We start from the raw sequence: 17,597 nt of genomic DNA, 5'->3' as shown, positions 1-17,597 counted from the left end.
TCTATGTCATGAGCAGATCTATACATGGAGATGCCTCAGAGAGCACCACAATCATCAGCTCTTCTCAGTCTCCCCAATCCTCCCGCATCCATAATCATGAGACAGTCTGTGTAAATATCCACATCCGCCAATACGTAAAAAGAAAAAAATTGGAATTAGTAGTAATCAACAAGTGCCTCATTGCCTAACGCCTGGGTTACCCGCAGTAAGTAGACATATCTTAATCGATGTCAAATACTTTTTCTACTGTTGATGGGCATCGTGGACTCGTAATGAGTAGCTTATACACTCGTCAACTACTCTGAACCTTTGCCCTATATCCTTATATGTATGGAGAGTTTATTGAAAACCATTCCATGCTATCAATTCCCACTAAAGTGTGGAGCTCGTCGACACCGAGTTGAGTAGTCGCTCGTGAGTAGTCAACGTAAAATAGGGTTTTGTTCATTAATAGTATGGAACAATCCACTTTGGAAGACAATATTATATGGTGAATATTCGTATATGGTACTACATGTTTCCTTACCATATATGTCATACTGGCTTTAAATAGGGAAGTAAGTAGTATCTCCTGCTGAATCAACAGCAGGTCTGTCGTCATTCTGAAGCGTAACCGTATATTTCGTCCTCAGGGTTGCTCTACTACTAGTATGTCGCGTAGGCACTCGAGTACCATCATGCCATGAGAGAATGTATATACATGCGGTACGTAGATCAATATGGCTGTTTGGCCACGGAAGAAGCACATTAGTCATTGTGGTTCAGTGATAGTATTTATCCCGTGTCATTAGCCTTGATGGTAGATTTCAATGTGTTGATGCCTTATGATATAGCTTCTGGGGCTCTGCTTCGGATGGAGGAGTGTTTGGTATCAATGAATACAACAACCAGCATTCTATTTCGTAGTGGGCTTTGATATGAGTGCAGTACTATTATATATATCTTCTTTGGCTTGCATACATATGATGAAAGGATATTTTATTGATCAGAGAAGATGAGAGATGCGGATAGATGCGAAAGTAGAAGATTGAGATCAATGGGAAGACTTAAATAGGGGGAAATAATCTCGTCCATGGGAATGGTGGCAAGTGACTTCCCAATGCCAATGGAAGAATAGTGAAGATCCCTGTTTGAGTGAAGTAGCTGGGAAATACTATTGTCAATCTCTGATGCATTAAAAATAGCTTTTTTTCATGGCATGAGTGTTTTTCTGACAAACCATTATCTACTATCTGAGTTCAATCAACGGCTGATACCTTCCTCAAAATAGCAAATTTAGGTTAACTTTGAGAAAGTCAAGATCTGGGTTGGGGCCACCTGATCGCGAAAGGAATGCGGATGCTCATGGGGAAGTTTAAAACCTCCTTGACTCAAGCGCTGCTACCTAAACATAGTTTAGTGAAGCACCAGCAGAAACTAGTAGCTCTGTAGTGCGTATGAAGTAAACTTTGCAGACGGGCATCAAGCAAAGGCCTATTTGACTGGCCGAGATTTGAACTACTGCCTCAGATAGTATACTGCTATATTAAGAAGGTGGTGAGCATTAAACATAAGGCTTTGTCTCATAGAAAGCAGACCTATCTTTTGAAATTGGCAGTGAATGTAGCATGAGCAAAGACTGGTATAGAGAGAGCCTAATTGGTGTAGCAGTAATGTCCTTATTTTATTCAAATGTCCAACTGCAGCTATTCGTAGGGCGTCATACTTGAAAAATGTGGCATATACCATTAGTTATTCTTAGAACTATAGTCTGCTGAACATCAAGAGCCAAGACTTCTCTTGGGTTGACTGAGATTTCTTTGTGATACGAAATGAGGTGGTTGTTGGTGGGAGGTTCGATTCTACGTTTGGTCTGAAGATAGCAAAGTGCGTATCTACAAAAAAATGGATCAAACGTGACTTGTGCCACTGCCCGGTAGAATCACTGTGTGTGGAAACAAGTCTCGAAGAGATTCCTCCTAAGGCCACCCCTAGAGGCATAGGTTTTGAAGTTGTTGAGGATGTAGTGTCACTACAGTGTCTCGAATTCCTACTTAGGTGAGATTGGCGTTCGGTGGGAAATACGATGAAGACTTTTCTAGGGTGATGACTTTTCCAAATGGGCCATCTGGAGAATTTGTTCTTTCAGGGTGTCGAGTCCAAAGAACAACCGCCTTACGAACCAGAGTCTGCCAATTCAACAGCGTTGTTCAGGGAAGCAAATGACAAATCCAGGATCTGGACCTTTTTGATTCTTTCAGCTCGAATGTTCCCGGTAGGCGGGCATTCTTCAAGCGGGCGGTCCCTCAAGAATGAACATGCCAACCCTGATAAATTGAGCGTGCACATTCCCAACGGCTCGCGTCGGCCAATTGGAATCTCTGGCAGTACCCGCGACCAATGCAGCTGGGGAACCGCCACGTGCTTGAAGGAGGAGAGGAAGTTGGGATCATTGCTGTCTCCCAAAGATGATGTATACCGGCCATCTCAAGGAATGATGAATGCACGGCGGTTGGGATCCTTTAAGTTATCGCTCATGTCGTCTACGAGCGGGCAATTCCCCTCATGGTTATCATGCCGCAATATTCATCAAATAAGCTTTGTCGCAAACAATTTTAGTAGAGAGGCAGATCATCTTTCACCATGGGTCGCTTGGTGAACTACTTCCCCACGATAACAGCGTTTATCGCTTTTATCCTCACTTTATTATGTCTCTTCGCGGGCACACAATTGACGGTGCTCCCAGGTGTCGATATATTCACGGTTAGTTTGAGCCCCGATCGACCTCTCTGGTTGCACGTTAGTGTCTAGTCAGTCAGCTGAGATACCTCGTATAGGTTCTTTCTTCAGAACAGAGCCGGAATACGGGGATACATGACTTCTACTCCATTTATGTGATGTCGTATTGCGAAGGAGATCTCATGGCAGGCAACAGACGTTTTTCAAATTGCTCCAAAGCCACGTTGCCCTTTGCCTTCAATCCCTCCGTGGTGTTGTTGAATGAAACCGGTAACACCACTTCACTTTCGAACCTGGGATGGCCCGATGCCGTTACAGATGATTTCCATGCGTTCAGCATGACCAGCCGGAGTATAGGGATTTTTTACTGCATCGGAGCCGGGGCTGCAGGCTTGGCGATAGTGGGCAGATTGTATTGGCTGGTTCGGCGCGGACCACGGCAGTCCGTCATGGAATTAGCGGCATTACTGGTAAAGAGCCCTCCCCAGACATATGATTGGGATGATCCCAGCACTAACCAAGTGCTAGCTGGGGTTTATCATGCTCGGAATCTCCTCGATTATTGCGACGGTTATCGCGTTTCAATTTGTCGATCTCGTCAATGACCATGGCCGCGATATGGGTGTGAGTGCCGAGTACGGACCCCAATTTTTGGGAATGACTTGGGCCGCCACTGGGTTGATGTTGACGGGAGGCATCACCAGTTTATTGACGGTGCTGGTCGACCGGAGCCGAGCAGAGACAGGCACCCTTGCAGGTGACTGTGATGATCAAGCTAAGTCCCTCATGCACTCGGACTATGAATCGGTCAAATCCAGTGCGGAACCATCTCCCGGGGTGGAGACGGAAAAGGAGGGAAATCAGTGATGGAAAGAAGAGGAATAGGGACTGTATTTGATGGAAAGGGTAGATAGTGCGGATAGAAATGAATCGAAATGCAAGGAATACATCCGGCCAGGCTATAGAACATGAAGCTATTGGGTTTGTCTTGGGGATAAGAGGGAGCCGGATATAAAGACCCACAGAAACCCCATGAAAGGGATTCTACGGCCGTCCATTGTTGATCGCATCCACTGGGGGTAACCGACGATAGTGTGGTACAGTGCAGCGTAGCGTTGCTTGAGGGGAAGAACCGGTCACGTCACCAGTGGAGTAGGTTTGGGCTCGGGTCGAATGACGAGGGCGCATGGCCTCTCTTGGCCCCTCCGGCGCTGCTCGTTCCCGGCATCGTCCAGCGCTAACAGTAGAATCTCTTTGAATTATCCATTCTATCGCTGGCCTGACACCAGCGGTGGGTCAACCCCTGGTGGATACTCGATTTGATTCCATGATGATGATGTTAACGACCGGTTGGACGATGATGATAGTCAGGGGAATGATGTAGGAGACCTGAGAACAGGACCAACAAGCAGCACCCACCAGCCAAGCCCATTATAGGTCAGCGGTCGAAGTATAGGTACACAATGTTCAGGGAAGATGACTTGTTGGAAAGAGAAACGGGTTAGAACCGGCTGGGATGAGAATCTGTGAGATGACTTACAGTAGCACCAGTAGTCGTACGTAGACTATAGTTAGTCGATGGCCATGCGGGCTAACGGGCCAACGAGCCATTAGTTTATCGCGTCGTCAACCTCACGATGGCACAGTCGCACATGCGACTAGGACAGGATTGTCTGTGGGTGCGGAATCAACCGGGACCTTGACAGTGGCCGTGTCTGATTGGGATAGAAGTTTGCAAAGTAAGGGGAGGCGTGCAGGGCTTGAAAATGCCCGCATGGCCAATCCGCTTTGGGCCTGCGTCATCGCCGCTCATTGGAACGGCCGGCTCTGGTCCTGTTTGGAAGGGCTTGGATTGGGCCTCATCGTGATCCATTAAGTCATAGTCAGTTAGTCTAGTTCACTTTTACTTGGATCATAGTCACTGCGTGTGTCTTTTTCCCCCACTTACTGGAATTGGCCCGAACATCGTGAAAAAAGTCTCGGTTTCATTCACCGTTGCACTTTTCCGTTGTTTCCATCGTGACTGCCTCATTCTCTCTTATTTCGCTCATTATACTTTATATACCCCTCCATTCCCCCCTCTTCTCCTCTCCATCCTCTCCTCTTCAATTCTCAACCTTCCTTTGTCTTCAACACCACTCTTCTCTTCGCGATATCAAATCACCTTTCATACTACTGATCAACTTCTTCACTTGATCAGTCTTCCAATTACTCTATCTCAACCTCAACCTCCCTTCTACTAAGTCATACTTTACTACATCATGGGAAAGAAGGCTATTCAGTTCGGCGGTGGTAACATCGGCCGTGGCTTCGTCGCCGAGTTCCTCCACAAGGCGGACTACGAAGTAGTCTTCGTCGATGTCATGGACAAGATGGTCGAGGCTCTCCAGCAGAACAAGTCGTACAATGTGACCGAGGTCAGTGAGGAGGGTGAGCACACCACCACCATCACCAACTACCGTGCCATCAACTCCAAGACCCATGAGAGCGACGTCATCCAAGAGATTGCTACGGCCGATGTCGTGACCTGTGCTGTGGGCCCCAACATTCTCAAGTTCATCGCCCCTGTCATTGCCAAGGGTATCGATGCTCGCACAGAGTCTAAGCCTGTCGCTGTTATTGCCTGTGAGAATGCCATTGGTGCTACCGACACCCTGCACGGCTTCATCAAGCAGCACACCAGCCAGGACCGCGTTGAGTCCCTGTACGACCGGGCCCAGTTTGCCAACTCTGCCATTGACCGCATCGTCCCTCAGCAAGCTCCCAACAGTGGCCTCGATGTCCGCATTGAGAAGTTCTACGAATGGGCTGTCGAGAAGACACCCTTTGGCTCTGTTGGCCACCCAGACATTCCTGCCATCCACTGGGTCGACAATCTGGAGCCATACATTGAGCGCAAATTGTTCACTGTCAACACCGGACATGCTACTACCGCCTACTTTGGTCACTTCCGGGGCAAGAAAATGATTGCCGACGCTCTGGAGGACAAGGAGATCCGTGGACTTGTTCACAAGGTTCTTGAGGAGACTGCCTCACTCATCGTGGCCAAGCACGACATCTCAGAGGAGGAGCAGAAGGAGTACGTCGATAAGATCGTCAGCCGCATCTCCAACCCTTATCTGGAGGACAATGTCGAACGCGTGGGTCGTGCTCCCCTGCGCAAGCTGTCTCGCAAGGAGCGTTTCATTGGACCGGCTTCACAGCTCGCCGAGCGCGGCATGAAGTATGACTCTTTGATGGACGCTGTCGAGATGGCTCTGCGCTTCCAGAACGTGCCTGGTGACGACGAGAGTGCCGAGCTCGCCAACATCCTTCAAGAACAGTCGGCGGAAGATGCCACCAGCAACCTCACCGGCCTGGAAGAGAAACACCCTCTGTATCCTGCCGTGCTGGAGCGGGTGCGCAAGGTGCAGCAGGGGACGAAGTAAAGGCATTGCTGTTGTTGCACACTGTCTTCTTTAATGTTCACGATTACGATTACGAAAACTGCGAAAGCATTCCGAGTCGATCACCTGCATGTACAACTGGCCACACCGCAGGACGGTGACAGGCCATCTGGGATACGGCGAACACTGGTCGGCGCGGATATGGAGCATGGGTATGGAAACGGATTAGCATAGTCATAACATGATAATGATGTACATAGTTGCAGGCAACTAGCACGAATACTACATGACTGAACATGAACCTATGCCAGGTCTCTCATAAACAGTAGCCGATATAAGTCTTAACCTATTATTTACAACTTACTATCCCTCCAGACGGGCTTCCTCTTTTCCACAAACGCCCTCAAACCCTCCCTGATATTCTCCCCCTGATTCAACTTGTCCGACCACCCCTCCATCAACAACCCCGTCGCCTCCTCAACCCCAATCCCCTCCCACCCCAACTTGACTCCCTCCCGACTAACCAACACCGCATCAGGACTATTCCCCGCAATCTGCACCGCAACCTCCACCGCCCTCTCCACCACCCCTTTCCCACCATCATCACCAACAACCTCATTCACAATCCCCCACCTCTCCGCCTCCTCCGCAGGCACCTTCCTCCCCGTCAACGCCATCTCCATCGCCCTCTGTCGTCCCACGATCCTCCCCAACCGCGGCAACGCCCCCGCCCACGCTACCACCCCACGCTGCACCTCCGGCAACCCGAAATACGCTTTAGAAGAAGCGATCACCATGTCGGCGTTGAGCACCATCTCGCATCCACCCCCCAGGCAGAGCCCGTTCACCGCGCAGATGATAGGCTTTTTGCCGCTCCGTCGGGAGAGGCCCCCGAAGCCGCTGGGGGGCATGCCTGGGGTGGTGGTGGATGAGGAGGGGGTTTGGACGGTGGAGTCCCATTCTGTGTTTATATATGAGTATCATGAGTATTATGTTGAGGGGGAGATGTAGTGGAGGATTGAGGGGGATATGGGGTAGGGGGGGTATACCTTTGAGGTCTGCGCCCGCGCAAAACGCCCTCCCGGAGCCGGTCAATATGCCTACTCTTATTGAGGGCTCATTGTCCATCCAGGTCCAGATGGCGTGGAGGTCGTGGTGGCCCGCGGTGGAAATGCTGTTTAGTGCTTTGGGTCGGGAGAGTGTGACTAGGAGGACGTGTGGGTGGGGGAGGGAGAGGGTTATTGTGTTTGAAGGGGGGGTGGGGAGGGTTGGTGCCATTTTCTTTCTTTTTCTTCGGGATGTTAGATGGGTTGGGGTGTGGTGAGGGGGATGGGTTTAAGGTAGGTAGGGGGAGGAGTGGTGTTGTTATAAAGGTGTTTGATTGATTGATTACGGGTCTTTAATGATGCCGAGGTTCGGTCGGATGTTATACTTAAGGTAAGCTGGTTAGTGGTTAGATTGGAATGCGGAGAAGACGGACTTTTGCCGCTAGACTGGTTCTGTGGTTAGTCGGTGGGTATCGGTTCCGATTATTGTCTCTTTAATATCATGGTTGACTGTAGTAGCTACATGGAAGTCGTAAATAATAAAATAAAGTCTGTTTACTTTATAGTTAATTGAAGGATTAATTTGTCCCTTGTATAGATAAACTATATGTCCATCTACTTAATCACTCAATCAAACCCGTAAATCGTATCATCTACCTCACAACGCCGCAACTCCTTACACAGAACCACGTGGTATCCTGCTCATGCAAATCAGACGCTCAGCTCTTGTTGATCCAGCCGCTGTGTACCATGAAATCGTAGATCCGACTCGTCTTGGTACTGTCGACCTGTAGAAATCCTTGTCAGAATGCTATACGTCTCTTTTTGTTGGCAGAAGGGAAAGAGGGTGGGAGGGCTACCTTGCAAATAGCTCGCGCGTCCTTCTTCTTTAAACTGCCGCCCTGCTTCATCGCCTCTTTCAATAACGTCTCCTTAATTACTAGGTACGGCTTGGGCTGCATGTGCAACACATTGCACACCTCGACCTCCTCCTTGGTCAGCAGGTGCAGATCCGGTGCTCCCTCGTTCTCCAGCTTCCACGGAATCACTCCATTCAGTGGCTGGATCACAAACTTGGTCTTCACTGGCTGCGGCGTGCTGATCACGTCGCCATTGGTGGCGGCAAACGCCCGATCAAAATCATTCATCGGCGGGTTGACAGGCTCAGGTGCCTTAGGCGCCCCGGACGCCTTTTGTAGCCGGAGAGGAAGCTCCGGGGTTGTCAGCTGACTGGCAGCGGACGGCTGTTCTGGTTGCTGCGACTGCTTCGTCGGTCGCGTGCTGGCGAACCGATCAAACGAGCCCTGCGGCACCATCCGCTGTGCCCGCTGTTGCTTCTCCTGTTCGTATTTCTCTCCACCTTTAAGATCACCAATGCCCATCTGGCGCCACTCCTGGAGCTGCGTGATGGCTAGCCGCAGGTTGTGCTCGTACTCGAGACCCTTGTTGAACTCTTCAAAATCATCGTGGTTCATCATCCGGGCAAATGGCTTCGCCTTATTCAGCAAGTCGCGCTCCTCTTTCGTGCGCTTCTTCTCCAGTGCCGTGTTCTTGCGGTACTCGAGGAGGTTGTGCTCGAAGAGGATCTTCTTGCGTTCTGTGCGCGCCGTAAGCCGCGAGTTATAGATATCCACCACGGTCATCTTCAATTCCATCTCCGCGTCTGTCTCGCCGTTCGCCGTCTCGCCCGCGCCAGGCTCAAATGTCATGTGCTGAACCGCTTCCTCCGCTTCGTTCATGAACTCTGTCTCAAACTCCAATCGACCCGGCATGTAGCCCTGCACTTCGTGACAAGCCGGTACACTGGCAGTAGGCTTCTGCTTCGGTGTTGTGGGTGGAGCTGCCTTGGCCGCCTCTTTGCGCTCTTCAATGCGGCGTTTCTTCCGCGCCTGGAATTCTTCCTTCGAAATGGCCTCCGAAAGGCGCTTGTCGTCCGGATCGGCGCGTTCCGGTAACGGGAAGTTCGGGCTATCGATATAGGCGCTGATGTAGTGGTCGCGAACCTCCTCCTTGGTGCGGTAACCACCAATGTGGTCTGCAATGTCCGCCCATGATCCCAGTCCGTAGATCTCGGCGCCTTCCAGCAGCAGGAGTTCCTCGTCCGCACCCCAGTCCTCCTCGAAAATCGGGACCGAGTTCTGTTCGATCACCTGGAATGGATGCGTTGACGGGTCATGATTCTTGGATTTCTCTCCGGCAGCGAAGCAGGGGACGCAGAGATCGTATTCGTGGCAGGCGGGATGGGCGCAAGATACGCGAACCTAGTAAGAGACCGATAGATTAGGTTTAAGGCCGACAAGAGGCGAAGATTTTTTAAAACACGGATCGCAGACTGTACCGTTGAAGTCACATCAACCGAGCAGATATCACAGTGATACTTGGTGCCCGCTTCAGTGCCGCGCGAGGCGGTCTTCTTCCGTATTACACCCATCGGTCGCGGGTCCCTTTCATCCTCCAATGTTCCCGGATCCGTTTCGACCACACCGACACGCCCTCCAGTGAAATGAGAGGGCAATTTGGAACTAATGAGAAAAGAGTGATGCGCGTCGGGTATGAAGGTGATGGTCCGGAGAACGACGGTAGCGCAAAGGGATGTACGTCTCCGCAGTCGATGAGCGGGGGGAAATGCCGGGGAAACTAGGGTGGAGTAACCTTGAGGGCTCAACGTCAGGTTGGTCCCAAAAAAGTCGATCCAGCACAGACAAGAACCGTAATACCAACAAGGTTTCTGGGGATGGCTGAAGGGATTGTGATAGTAGCAGTTTGTAGTGAACAGGAGACTGGTCGCGTATCGGCGGACGGACGATTCGAGGTTCTGGGGGTGGGCGGTGGCTAAACTCTGAGGCTAGTGCGCTTGATGGTTACTTTATCGGGACTAGACTACGATCTGGGAATGCACCGCCTCAGCGTGACAAAGATTCATGCCCCAGGCACACATTCGGGCAACGGGGTTCCTGGACCAATGAAGGACGGAGTGGCGGCGACTTATTCTATTCAGAGTTCAGCCTCGCTCAGTCCCTTTCCCACCTTCATTCATTCACCCCCTCTTCCCTTTTCCCCCTCCTACTCCTCCTCCCCCCATTTCCCAATTCTTTCCCCCCCCCAATTCGCCTTATCAACTGTCTCTCCCTAAAAAAGTCACTTCCCGGGTCGATCCTCCTTCTCGTCGTTCCATCGTGTCCCCGACCCTGGTTCTACTTCCATCATCATTTCGTTTGTTCTTCAAGCGTCTTGTACAGTTTGCGGGTGTTCCCCTGTTCCCGCCCCGATCGGTGGTTCCTGAAACTACTACTACTACTACTTACTTACCCTCGCCCTCCTCATTCCTCTCTCCCTCCCTCTCTTCTCCTCCCTCGTTTTTCTGTGTCGCTGACTGACCGCTGTGGCTGTGGCGGTTCTGCATATTATCACTGCACTTGACTGGTCTGGCTCGTTCTGCCCTTCTTCTCTGCCAGGCCTCCGACCCAGTTGTTGGCCTCCTATTCCTCTCTCCTTTTCCTCTTCCTTAAAACCGTCGGAAGACTGTTCAAATTGATCCTCTCTTTTCCTGTTTCCTTCCTCTCCCTCTTCTCCCTTTCTCCAAACATATACACACCCTGGATTCGCTTGTTAGAACATCCCTATGACAATGTCGTGGAAACTCACTAGAAGTATGTGCGATGTTTATGCCCGGTTGTGTTTCCTTTGTCCCGCCATATCGGATGCTAATGAATTAATTCCCTCATACAGAACTAAAGGAGACGCACTTGGCTCCTTTGACCCAAACATTCACCCGATCCTCCTCCACATCCACCATCAAAGGTGATTCTGGCGAAGAGACCCCCGTTGTTTCGCAAACCCCCAGTATCTCCACAACAAACTCCAATGGAATCAGTATGTTGTTCCTATTCTCTTTAATTCTCTGCCGACCGTCTAACACTCTCTTAAAGATGCCTCGGAGTCGCTCGTCTCCCCGCCCGTGGCCCCTGTCAAGCCCGGAATCCTGATCGTCACCCTCCACGAAGGTCGAGGCTTCTCTCTTTCCCCCCACTACCAACAGATCTTCAACTCCCATTTCCAGAGCAGCGGTTCCTATGGCATGCGTCCAAGCTCTTCGTCATCCCACTCTGCACACGGACAGGCCGCCTCCTACGTCCCCAGCGGTCGCCCTCAATCCACCAGCGGAGGTATCAATGCCGCTCCGACCTCCCACGGTCGCTATTCGACCAAGTACCTCCCCTACGCCCTCCTGGATTTCGAGAAGAACCAAGTCTTCGTCGACGCCGTTTCTGGTTCCCCCGAAAACCCTCTGTGGGCCGGAGACAACACGGCTTATAAGTTTGATGTGTCGCGCAAGACGGAATTGAATGTTCAGTTGTATTTGCGGAACCCCACAGCTCGTCCTGGCGCTGGTCGCAGCGAGGATATCTTCCTCGGCGCCGTCAAGGTACATCCTCGTTTCGAAGAGGCTCAGCCCCATGCGGAAGACCCCAAGTCCAAGAAGACGCCGCAAGAGCGCCAGCTGGGCCAGCTGGGCGCCGAATGGCTGGATATGCAGTTCGGCACCGGTTCCATTAAGATCGGTGTCTCCTTCGTCGAGAACAAGCAGCGCAGCATGAAGCTGGAAGACTTCGAGTTGCTGAAAGTTGTGGGTAAGGGTAGTTTCGGCAAGGTCATGCAGGTCATGAAGAAGGATACGGGTCGGATTTACGCCCTCAAGACTATCCGCAAGGCGCACATCATCTCACGGTCGGAAGTCACCCACACCCTCGCCGAAAGATCCGTGCTCTCTCAAATCAACAACCCCTTCATCGTCCCCCTCAAGTTCTCCTTCCAGTCTCCGGAGAAGCTGTACCTCGTCCTTGCGTTCGTCAACGGCGGTGAGCTGTTCCATCACCTTCAGCGCGAGCAGCGCTTCGATATCAACCGGGCCCGTTTTTACACTGCCGAGCTGCTCTGTGCGCTGGAGTGCCTGCATGGTTTCAAGGTCATCTACCGTGATCTCAAGCCTGAAAACATTCTTCTGGATTACACTGGCCACATTGCTCTGTGCGACTTTGGTCTGTGCAAGTTGGACATGAAGGATGAGGATCGCACAAACAGTAAGATTGCCCCTGCTTTCAGCCTGAATTGGTCTAACCTTCTACACAGCGTTCTGTGGTACCCCTGAATACCTCGCACCCGAGCTTTTGCTTGGAAACGGATACACAAAGACCGTTGACTGGTGGACGCTGGGTGTCCTCCTTTACGAGATGTTGACGGGTCTTCCCCCCTTCTACGACGAAAACACCAACGATATGTATCGCAAGATCCTTCAGGAGCCCCTGACTTTCCCCAGCACGGACATTGTTCCCCCGGCCGCTCGGGATCTGCTGAGCCGACTGCTTGATCGCGATCCTCAACGTCGGTTGGGAGCCAACGGCGCAGCGGAGATTAAGTCGCACCACTTCTTCGCTAACATCGATTGGCGCAAGCTTCTCCAGCGGAAGTACGAGCCCAGCTTCCGTCCGAACGTGGTATGTAACTCTTTGATGTGGCTAGCGTACTACGGTGATGATGACTAACCTTTGCAGATGGGCGCTCGCGATATCACCAACTTCGACCGGGAGTTCACCTCCGAAGCACCGCAAGATTCGTACGTGGACGGCCCCATGCTGTCACAGACTATGCAGCAACAATTCGAAGGCTGGTCTTACAACCGCCCGGTTGCCGGTCTCGGCGACGCCGGTGGCAGTGTCAAGGATCCCTCTTTTGGTAGCATCACCGAGTAAAAAGCTGATATATCATCAATCGACTCACTTGAACACCATACGTCCCTTCAAGACATAAAGGGAAATTGTTTGAGACAATTCCTTGCTTTTTCACCTTTTCTCGTGCATATTCTCTGCTTAGCTCGAGCACTTGCTTCACTGCTGGTTCTCCCTGTTTTCTCCCTTAGCACAAGTGGTATATGGTATCTTTCTGTTGGAATCCATTCTCTGTGGCGGTGATCTCGGCTGAGCGCTTGTGTTTTTCTATCCTGGTTTGCATTCAAGATACAATTGAGGCGGGTCCCTTTCGTGCATTTCTCATTTACTGTCATTATCACACCTCTTTTGACTGCCGCATCATTTCACAAATTTGTCTCGGGTTTGCGTCAGTGATTTGCTTCCATTTTCGAACAACAGGCGAACGGCACAGGTAAAGCGAAAAGCTCCCACATTTTAGCCCTCTGCACAGGGCCTCTGTATGCCTGATGAACCGACCTCGTTCTGTTTCAGATCTGCTGGTCCGATCCTTTGCTGCTCCAGCGGAACACGGATCGCTCCTGGGGAAGCCAAATCCATTTGGGATCGATCTACATATGAAAGTACACATTTGAGCGGTCCTCGATTTAGACCATTTAGCTGTTCCTTCTCATGTTACTGTCGAAAATTTTTGTCTGGATTCTGCTCTCTTTGCGCGCTGGGATGGACTAAACCAGTTGACGGTAAGGGTGTTTGTTGATTTGACATGGCTGGCTCATAGACAATGGGATTACTATCTACAACTGAATCTCGTCACACAAACAAATATAGTGTGGTAGCTTATACATCGTACGGTCCGAATCTCACCATACGCAGAAAAAGGGGACACAACATTATGATCATCACTTCAAATCGTTAGAACAAGGGGTGATAGATACAGGTAGTAGAATAAAGAACTGAACCGAAGAAACATACAATGTTCAAATACAAAAGAGAAAAAAGGATGAACATAAGATTGAATCATGACGATAAACCAAGCAGATGTAAGAAAAAAAAAGACAAAACATAGTTCTAGAAGGATGAATAAAGTTATGTAAAAAATGAGCAAGCAAGCTAGATAAGAGTAAGTAGGAGGGTTGTCAACGGTACATGGAAATAATATTTCCTCTTCTCACTTCTCTTCTTCCCACTCCTGCGGAAATTAAAGGAAAAGCCTCTCACACACGCTCTCTCCTAATCCTTCCCCCGCCTTATATAACCATCGTCAATCATGCCTCAGTTTCTTCTTCTTCGGCCTCTTCCTCTTCGGCCTCGGCTTCGGCTTCGGCTTGAGCTTCCACCTCGGGCTCACCGTTACCTGCCGACACGGCATTGCCGTCCTCGTCGGCGTGCACGTCGATTAGAGACTCTGAGGACGGGGGCTCAGGAACAACTCCCTCCTTCTCTAGACGGAGGTACTCGTCCCACTCCGGGAAGAGGTCATCGTCCGCGGCCAGGTCAGGGCAGCCTGGGGGGATACCGATGAGACGGGCGATCTTGGTCTTGCCGGAGCCCTCAAGAGACCCTTTCCATTGTGCGACGAGAGCAGGGGCACGGGAAGGCTTGTAGGTCTGTGCGAAGAGAACGGATTCGGCCAGACGGTTGGTACGCACCAGGAGGTCGATGCAGCCGTCGACGTCGCCGAGGGACCAGAAGGTGGAAAAGGCGACGTTGTGGAGGCCGGCTTCCGAGGCTTGCTCGGCCAGCTGACGGAGACCGTCCTTGTTGCCGCTGGCAGTGTGCAGAAGGAGGAGAGAGCCGACGTCCTTGGCGTTGGTGAAGCATTCTTGGGCCAGGGCCAGGTTCCATCCTGCCAAGGCGGCATCTCCGACCGTCTTCCACTTGTGCTCGTTGTTGGCTTCACGGGCAATTTCCAGGGCGATGTCGAGGTTGCTGAGCCCGAGTGCCAGCTCGAACCGGTGCTCTTGGTCGGTTGCGACTTCAAGGGCCATTTCCTTGTAGCCTTGGCCTTCGAGGAATCGTGCAACCTTGTTCATCTGGTCCTGGGGAACGTCCTTGAGCAGCTCAGCTGCCATGTCCATATCACCACGCAGCACCACGGTCTGGTACTCGACCATGCTGAGGGAGAGACCGAAGGAGACGACGTTGACATCCTTGTCGGCGAGGTACACTCTGCCATCGCGGGGCAGGTAGCCCAGAACGTACATGCCCTGGTCAAAGTGAGAGATGGTGTAGGTCTGGTCACCGACCAGGTAGTTCAGGCGATTCGTCGAATTCGTGTAGATGAAGCAGTCTCCAACCCATTGACCTGTGCGGACGGACTCGTTGATGTCGGTCACAACTTCGAAAGCGGACTCCACTCCATCCTCGTCGGCTTCACCGGCGTTCAGACCGTTGACGTAGTTCTCCCTAGAGAAGCGGAGGACGTAGAAAGTATCCTCGCAAGCAAGGGTCACCAGCTCGCCAGACTCGGACCAGTAGACCTATTTGAGGTGTGAGTGAAAGGTCGTCTAGATTTCTTCGTTGGTGGATACTTACAGCCTTGGGGTCGACTTCGATGCGGCGGACCAAGTTACCCGTCTCCCAGTCGAACATGCCAATACCTCCTTGTCCCTTAACACCAAGAAGCACACCATCGGTGAGACCCTCAGCCTGGAAGCCCACGTCCAGACCCCCACTGACTTCCTTGAAGTTCTTGAAGATCTTGACGCTGGTCGTGGACTCCCGGATAGCGTAATCGTTGCTGTTGTCCTTGGAGCCCCATGCGAAGTCCAAGGCCTGTCCAAAAGCCTTGTTTCGCCAGGCAAGGGCAGTGTAGATGATGTACTCACCATCACCGCATACCGAAACGAAACGGCCGTTGGGGGAATGAGACAGCGTCTGGGGATAGATCTCACAAGATCCCAGCTCCTTAGTGGGAAGAGACAGTGGTGTGCCGTCCTTGATGCTAGCATCACCACCCTTGATGACAGTAGAAACGACCTCGTTGTGCCTAGCCCAGATGATCTTTCCGGAGCCGTCCATGGAAACCGCCGGCTCCTCTCTGCCCATCTTCACAACTACCGCACCGTCGTCGAAACCCATCGCAACACCCTGTCTGCCACGCTGGTAAGCGATACACCAGGCACGCTCCAAGCCATAGCTTAGCGACTGCTCCAGCCTGTATGTGTTCGCATGCCAGAGCTTGATAGTGCCATCCTCCGATCCGGAAATGATAACCGGCAACTCCGGGTGGTAGCAGGCAAACGAAACGTTACTTGTGTGTCCTTCCAGGGTTGCAATGAGCGCCTTCGTCGTGTAATCCCAGATCTTGACAGTCCTGTCATCTGATGTCGTAAGAAGGTATGGCTTGTCCGCTTGAGGGTAGTAATCGACATGGTTGACACCCTTGGTTTCATGGGCTTCCAGGGTGAAGTTGGCGTGAGGCGATCCAAGGCTCCAGATCTTGACGGTACGGTCCAAACAAGCGGAGGCGAAGGTGTTCGTATCCTTGGGGTTGATAGCAAGCCCCATCACGTAGTGGCTATGGCCCTCGTACACCTGGACACACTTCCAGCCCCTCTCCCAGTCCCAGAGCTTGATCGTCATATCATCAGACGCCGTAAGAACAAAAGGCTGGGTAGGGTGGACTGCGATGGAACGAATGTAATCCGGATGCGCCTCAAACGAGGCAATCTTCTCGGAGGTGTTGTAGTTGTAGACGCGAAGTTGGAAGTCATCGGAACCGCAGACAATCCAGTTCTTGCGAGCGATGAATCGACCGGCTCGTACAGGGACATCGGTGAGTTCGAAGGTTTTGATAATCGACTAGATAGTTCAGCAATCAGCAGTGCATCATAGCAATTCCTTGTCTGCACAACTCACCTGAGTCTCGTAAGACCAGATGTATACATGGCCTATGTCGAATTAGCACATCACATTCGATAATTCCCTCCACTCGCTACCGTCACGCACCGCTATATAGCGTTGTGAGGATCTGAAAGCCATTAGTATTGATCGACGGATTGCAGCGATTGAGTACTCACCCATGGCTCTGTGGGATGGAAGTCAATGCCCTTCACCCGCTCGGAGCGGGCGAACAGCTGTCTCTGTTAGGCCACAACAACAGTCAGCATCCGTATAATTGTTTCCCAAGATTATATCCTCTGCACGTCACAGCCTCTTATTGACCTAAGGGCTTTAGACCCCGCATTATAGCCCGTACCTTGACATCCAATTTCATGTTGTGTGGGGAAGGAGAGTCGCGACTATGTGCGGCGTCGGAGAACGGCCTGAGAGAAGGAGGGGAAACCAGGCCACGAGCCGCTCAAACAGCCAGCCCGTCTATGCAAAGGAGTCCCGAGAATCAGGTAGATGGGAGCGCAAAGAAAGAAGGAAAGTCCCCGACCGGAATGGCCAGCAAGGTCAACGAAGATGTTCAGGGACTGGCAGCGATGTGTCCACAAGGAGACGGAATCCCGCCAGCTATCTGGAACCGGCTAGCCATATGGGGCTCACCGCCTACGGTTTGTGATTCCATCTGAGCATCAAACATCAACCCTGCATCACTTCAAGATATAGATACTTGTGGATGTCTTTCTGATTGTAGATTATTTGGGAAGGGAATTCCTGTGTGGTGATGCGACCATTTCAATCACCCTGTGGGGGTGATTGCAGTAGTCATCAACTAAAGCAATGAACTATACACATCACACACATCACTTGCACCCGCTCCCTTGGTTCTTTTCTTCAAGTGGACATTT

General features: G+C 51.4%; 6 protein-coding genes across 6 annotated transcripts; 3 read left to right on the top strand and 3 right to left on the bottom strand.

Moving 5' to 3' along the window:
• Positions 1 to 2,622: 2,622 nt before the first annotated feature.
• Positions 2,623 to 3,676, top strand: BO87DRAFT_405457 (SUR7/PalI family protein; the record flags this gene model as incomplete). Its single annotated transcript, XM_025625933.1, has 3 exons — positions 2,623 to 2,742; positions 2,817 to 3,188; positions 3,247 to 3,676. 3 exons carry the CDS (start codon positions 2,623 to 2,625, stop codon positions 3,583 to 3,585), a joined length of 831 nt encoding a protein of 276 aa, XP_025481474.1. The 3' UTR covers positions 3,586 to 3,676.
• A 1,109-nt stretch (positions 3,677 to 4,785) lies between these two features.
• Positions 4,786 to 6,278, top strand: BO87DRAFT_15186 (mannitol-1-phosphate 5-dehydrogenase). Its single transcript, XM_025618184.1, has one exon. The coding sequence runs from the start codon at positions 4,980 to 4,982 to the stop codon at positions 6,144 to 6,146; it is 1,167 nt and encodes a 388-aa protein (XP_025481473.1). The 5' UTR covers positions 4,786 to 4,979; the 3' UTR covers positions 6,147 to 6,278.
• A 179-nt stretch (positions 6,279 to 6,457) lies between these two features.
• Positions 6,458 to 7,448, bottom strand: BO87DRAFT_457588 (enoyl-CoA hydratase/isomerase family protein; the record flags this gene model as incomplete). The annotated part of the gene is made up of 2 exons (XM_025628814.1): positions 7,154 to 7,448; positions 6,458 to 7,065 (listed from the first exon to the last, which is right to left on the bottom strand). The coding sequence occupies exons 1-2, from the start codon at positions 7,380 to 7,382 to the stop codon at positions 6,458 to 6,460; spliced, it is 837 nt and encodes a 278-aa protein (XP_025481472.1). The 5' UTR covers positions 7,383 to 7,448.
• A 287-nt stretch (positions 7,449 to 7,735) lies between these two features.
• adaB (chromatin-binding transcription regulator ADA2) lies at positions 7,736 to 9,944 on the bottom strand. Its single transcript, XM_025622925.1, has 3 exons — positions 9,489 to 9,944; positions 8,011 to 9,411; positions 7,736 to 7,938 (listed from the first exon to the last, which is right to left on the bottom strand). Exons 1-3 carry the CDS (start codon positions 9,579 to 9,581, stop codon positions 7,870 to 7,872), a joined length of 1,563 nt encoding a protein of 520 aa, XP_025481471.1. The 5' UTR covers positions 9,582 to 9,944; the 3' UTR covers positions 7,736 to 7,869.
• A 727-nt stretch (positions 9,945 to 10,671) lies between these two features.
• BO87DRAFT_15049 (serine/threonine-protein kinase) lies at positions 10,672 to 12,924 on the top strand. Its single transcript, XM_025618176.1, has 5 exons — positions 10,672 to 10,800; positions 10,880 to 11,023; positions 11,080 to 12,231; positions 12,281 to 12,645; positions 12,703 to 12,924. Exons 1-5 carry the CDS (start codon positions 10,773 to 10,775, stop codon positions 12,898 to 12,900), a joined length of 1,887 nt encoding a protein of 628 aa, XP_025481470.1. The 5' UTR covers positions 10,672 to 10,772; the 3' UTR covers positions 12,901 to 12,924.
• A 730-nt stretch (positions 12,925 to 13,654) lies between these two features.
• Positions 13,655 to 17,278, bottom strand: BO87DRAFT_457585 (coatomer subunit beta'). Its single transcript, XM_025628813.1, has 6 exons — positions 17,060 to 17,278; positions 16,881 to 16,943; positions 16,810 to 16,831; positions 16,720 to 16,751; positions 15,394 to 16,662; positions 13,655 to 15,338 (listed from the first exon to the last, which is right to left on the bottom strand). Exons 1-6 carry the CDS (start codon positions 17,075 to 17,077, stop codon positions 14,124 to 14,126), a joined length of 2,619 nt encoding a protein of 872 aa, XP_025481469.1. The 5' UTR covers positions 17,078 to 17,278; the 3' UTR covers positions 13,655 to 14,123.
• Positions 17,279 to 17,597: the final 319 nt, after the last annotated feature.

The sequence above is a fragment of the Aspergillus neoniger genome, assembly GCF_003184625.1.
Source record: "Aspergillus neoniger CBS 115656 unplaced genomic scaffold BO87scaffold_10, whole genome shotgun sequence".
In the NCBI taxonomy this organism is placed as follows: domain Eukaryota; kingdom Fungi; phylum Ascomycota; class Eurotiomycetes; order Eurotiales; family Aspergillaceae; genus Aspergillus; species Aspergillus neoniger.
The sequence above is the reverse complement of the archived record's forward strand: the minus strand, read 5'-3'. Positions and strand labels throughout refer to the sequence as shown.

Excerpts from the sequence above, each read along its gene's own strand:
- BO87DRAFT_15186 (XM_025618184.1), top strand. The coding sequence starts at position 4,980 with ATGGGAAAGAAGGCTATTCAGTTCGGCGGTGGTAACATCGGCCGTGGC.
- BO87DRAFT_15049 (XM_025618176.1), top strand. The coding sequence starts at position 10,773 with ATGACAATGTCGTGGAAACTCACTAGAA. Across the intron at positions 11,024-11,079 it reads AACAAACTCCAATGGAATCA|ATGCCTCGGAGTCGCTCGTC; the intron begins GTATGTTGTTCC and ends ACTCTCTTAAAG. Across the intron at positions 12,646-12,702 it reads CCAGCTTCCGTCCGAACGTG|ATGGGCGCTCGCGATATCAC; the intron begins GTATGTAACTCT and ends TAACCTTTGCAG.
- adaB (XM_025622925.1), bottom strand. The coding sequence starts at position 9,581 with ATGGGTGTAATACGGAAGAAGACCGCCTCGCGCGGCACTGAAGCGGGC. Across the intron at positions 9,412-9,488 it reads CGGTTGATGTGACTTCAACG|GTTCGCGTATCTTGCGCCCA; the intron begins GTACAGTCTGCG and ends GTCTCTTACTAG. Across the intron at positions 7,939-8,010 it reads ACGCGCGAGCTATTTGCAAG|GTCGACAGTACCAAGACGAG; the intron begins GTAGCCCTCCCA and ends GGATTTCTACAG.
- BO87DRAFT_457585 (XM_025628813.1), bottom strand. Across the intron at positions 16,663-16,719 it reads TCTGGTCTTACGAGACTCAG|TCGATTATCAAAACCTTCGA; the intron begins GTGAGTTGTGCA and ends TGAACTATCTAG. Across the intron at positions 15,339-15,393 it reads TCGAAGTCGACCCCAAGGCT|GTCTACTGGTCCGAGTCTGG; the intron begins GTAAGTATCCAC and ends CACCTCAAATAG.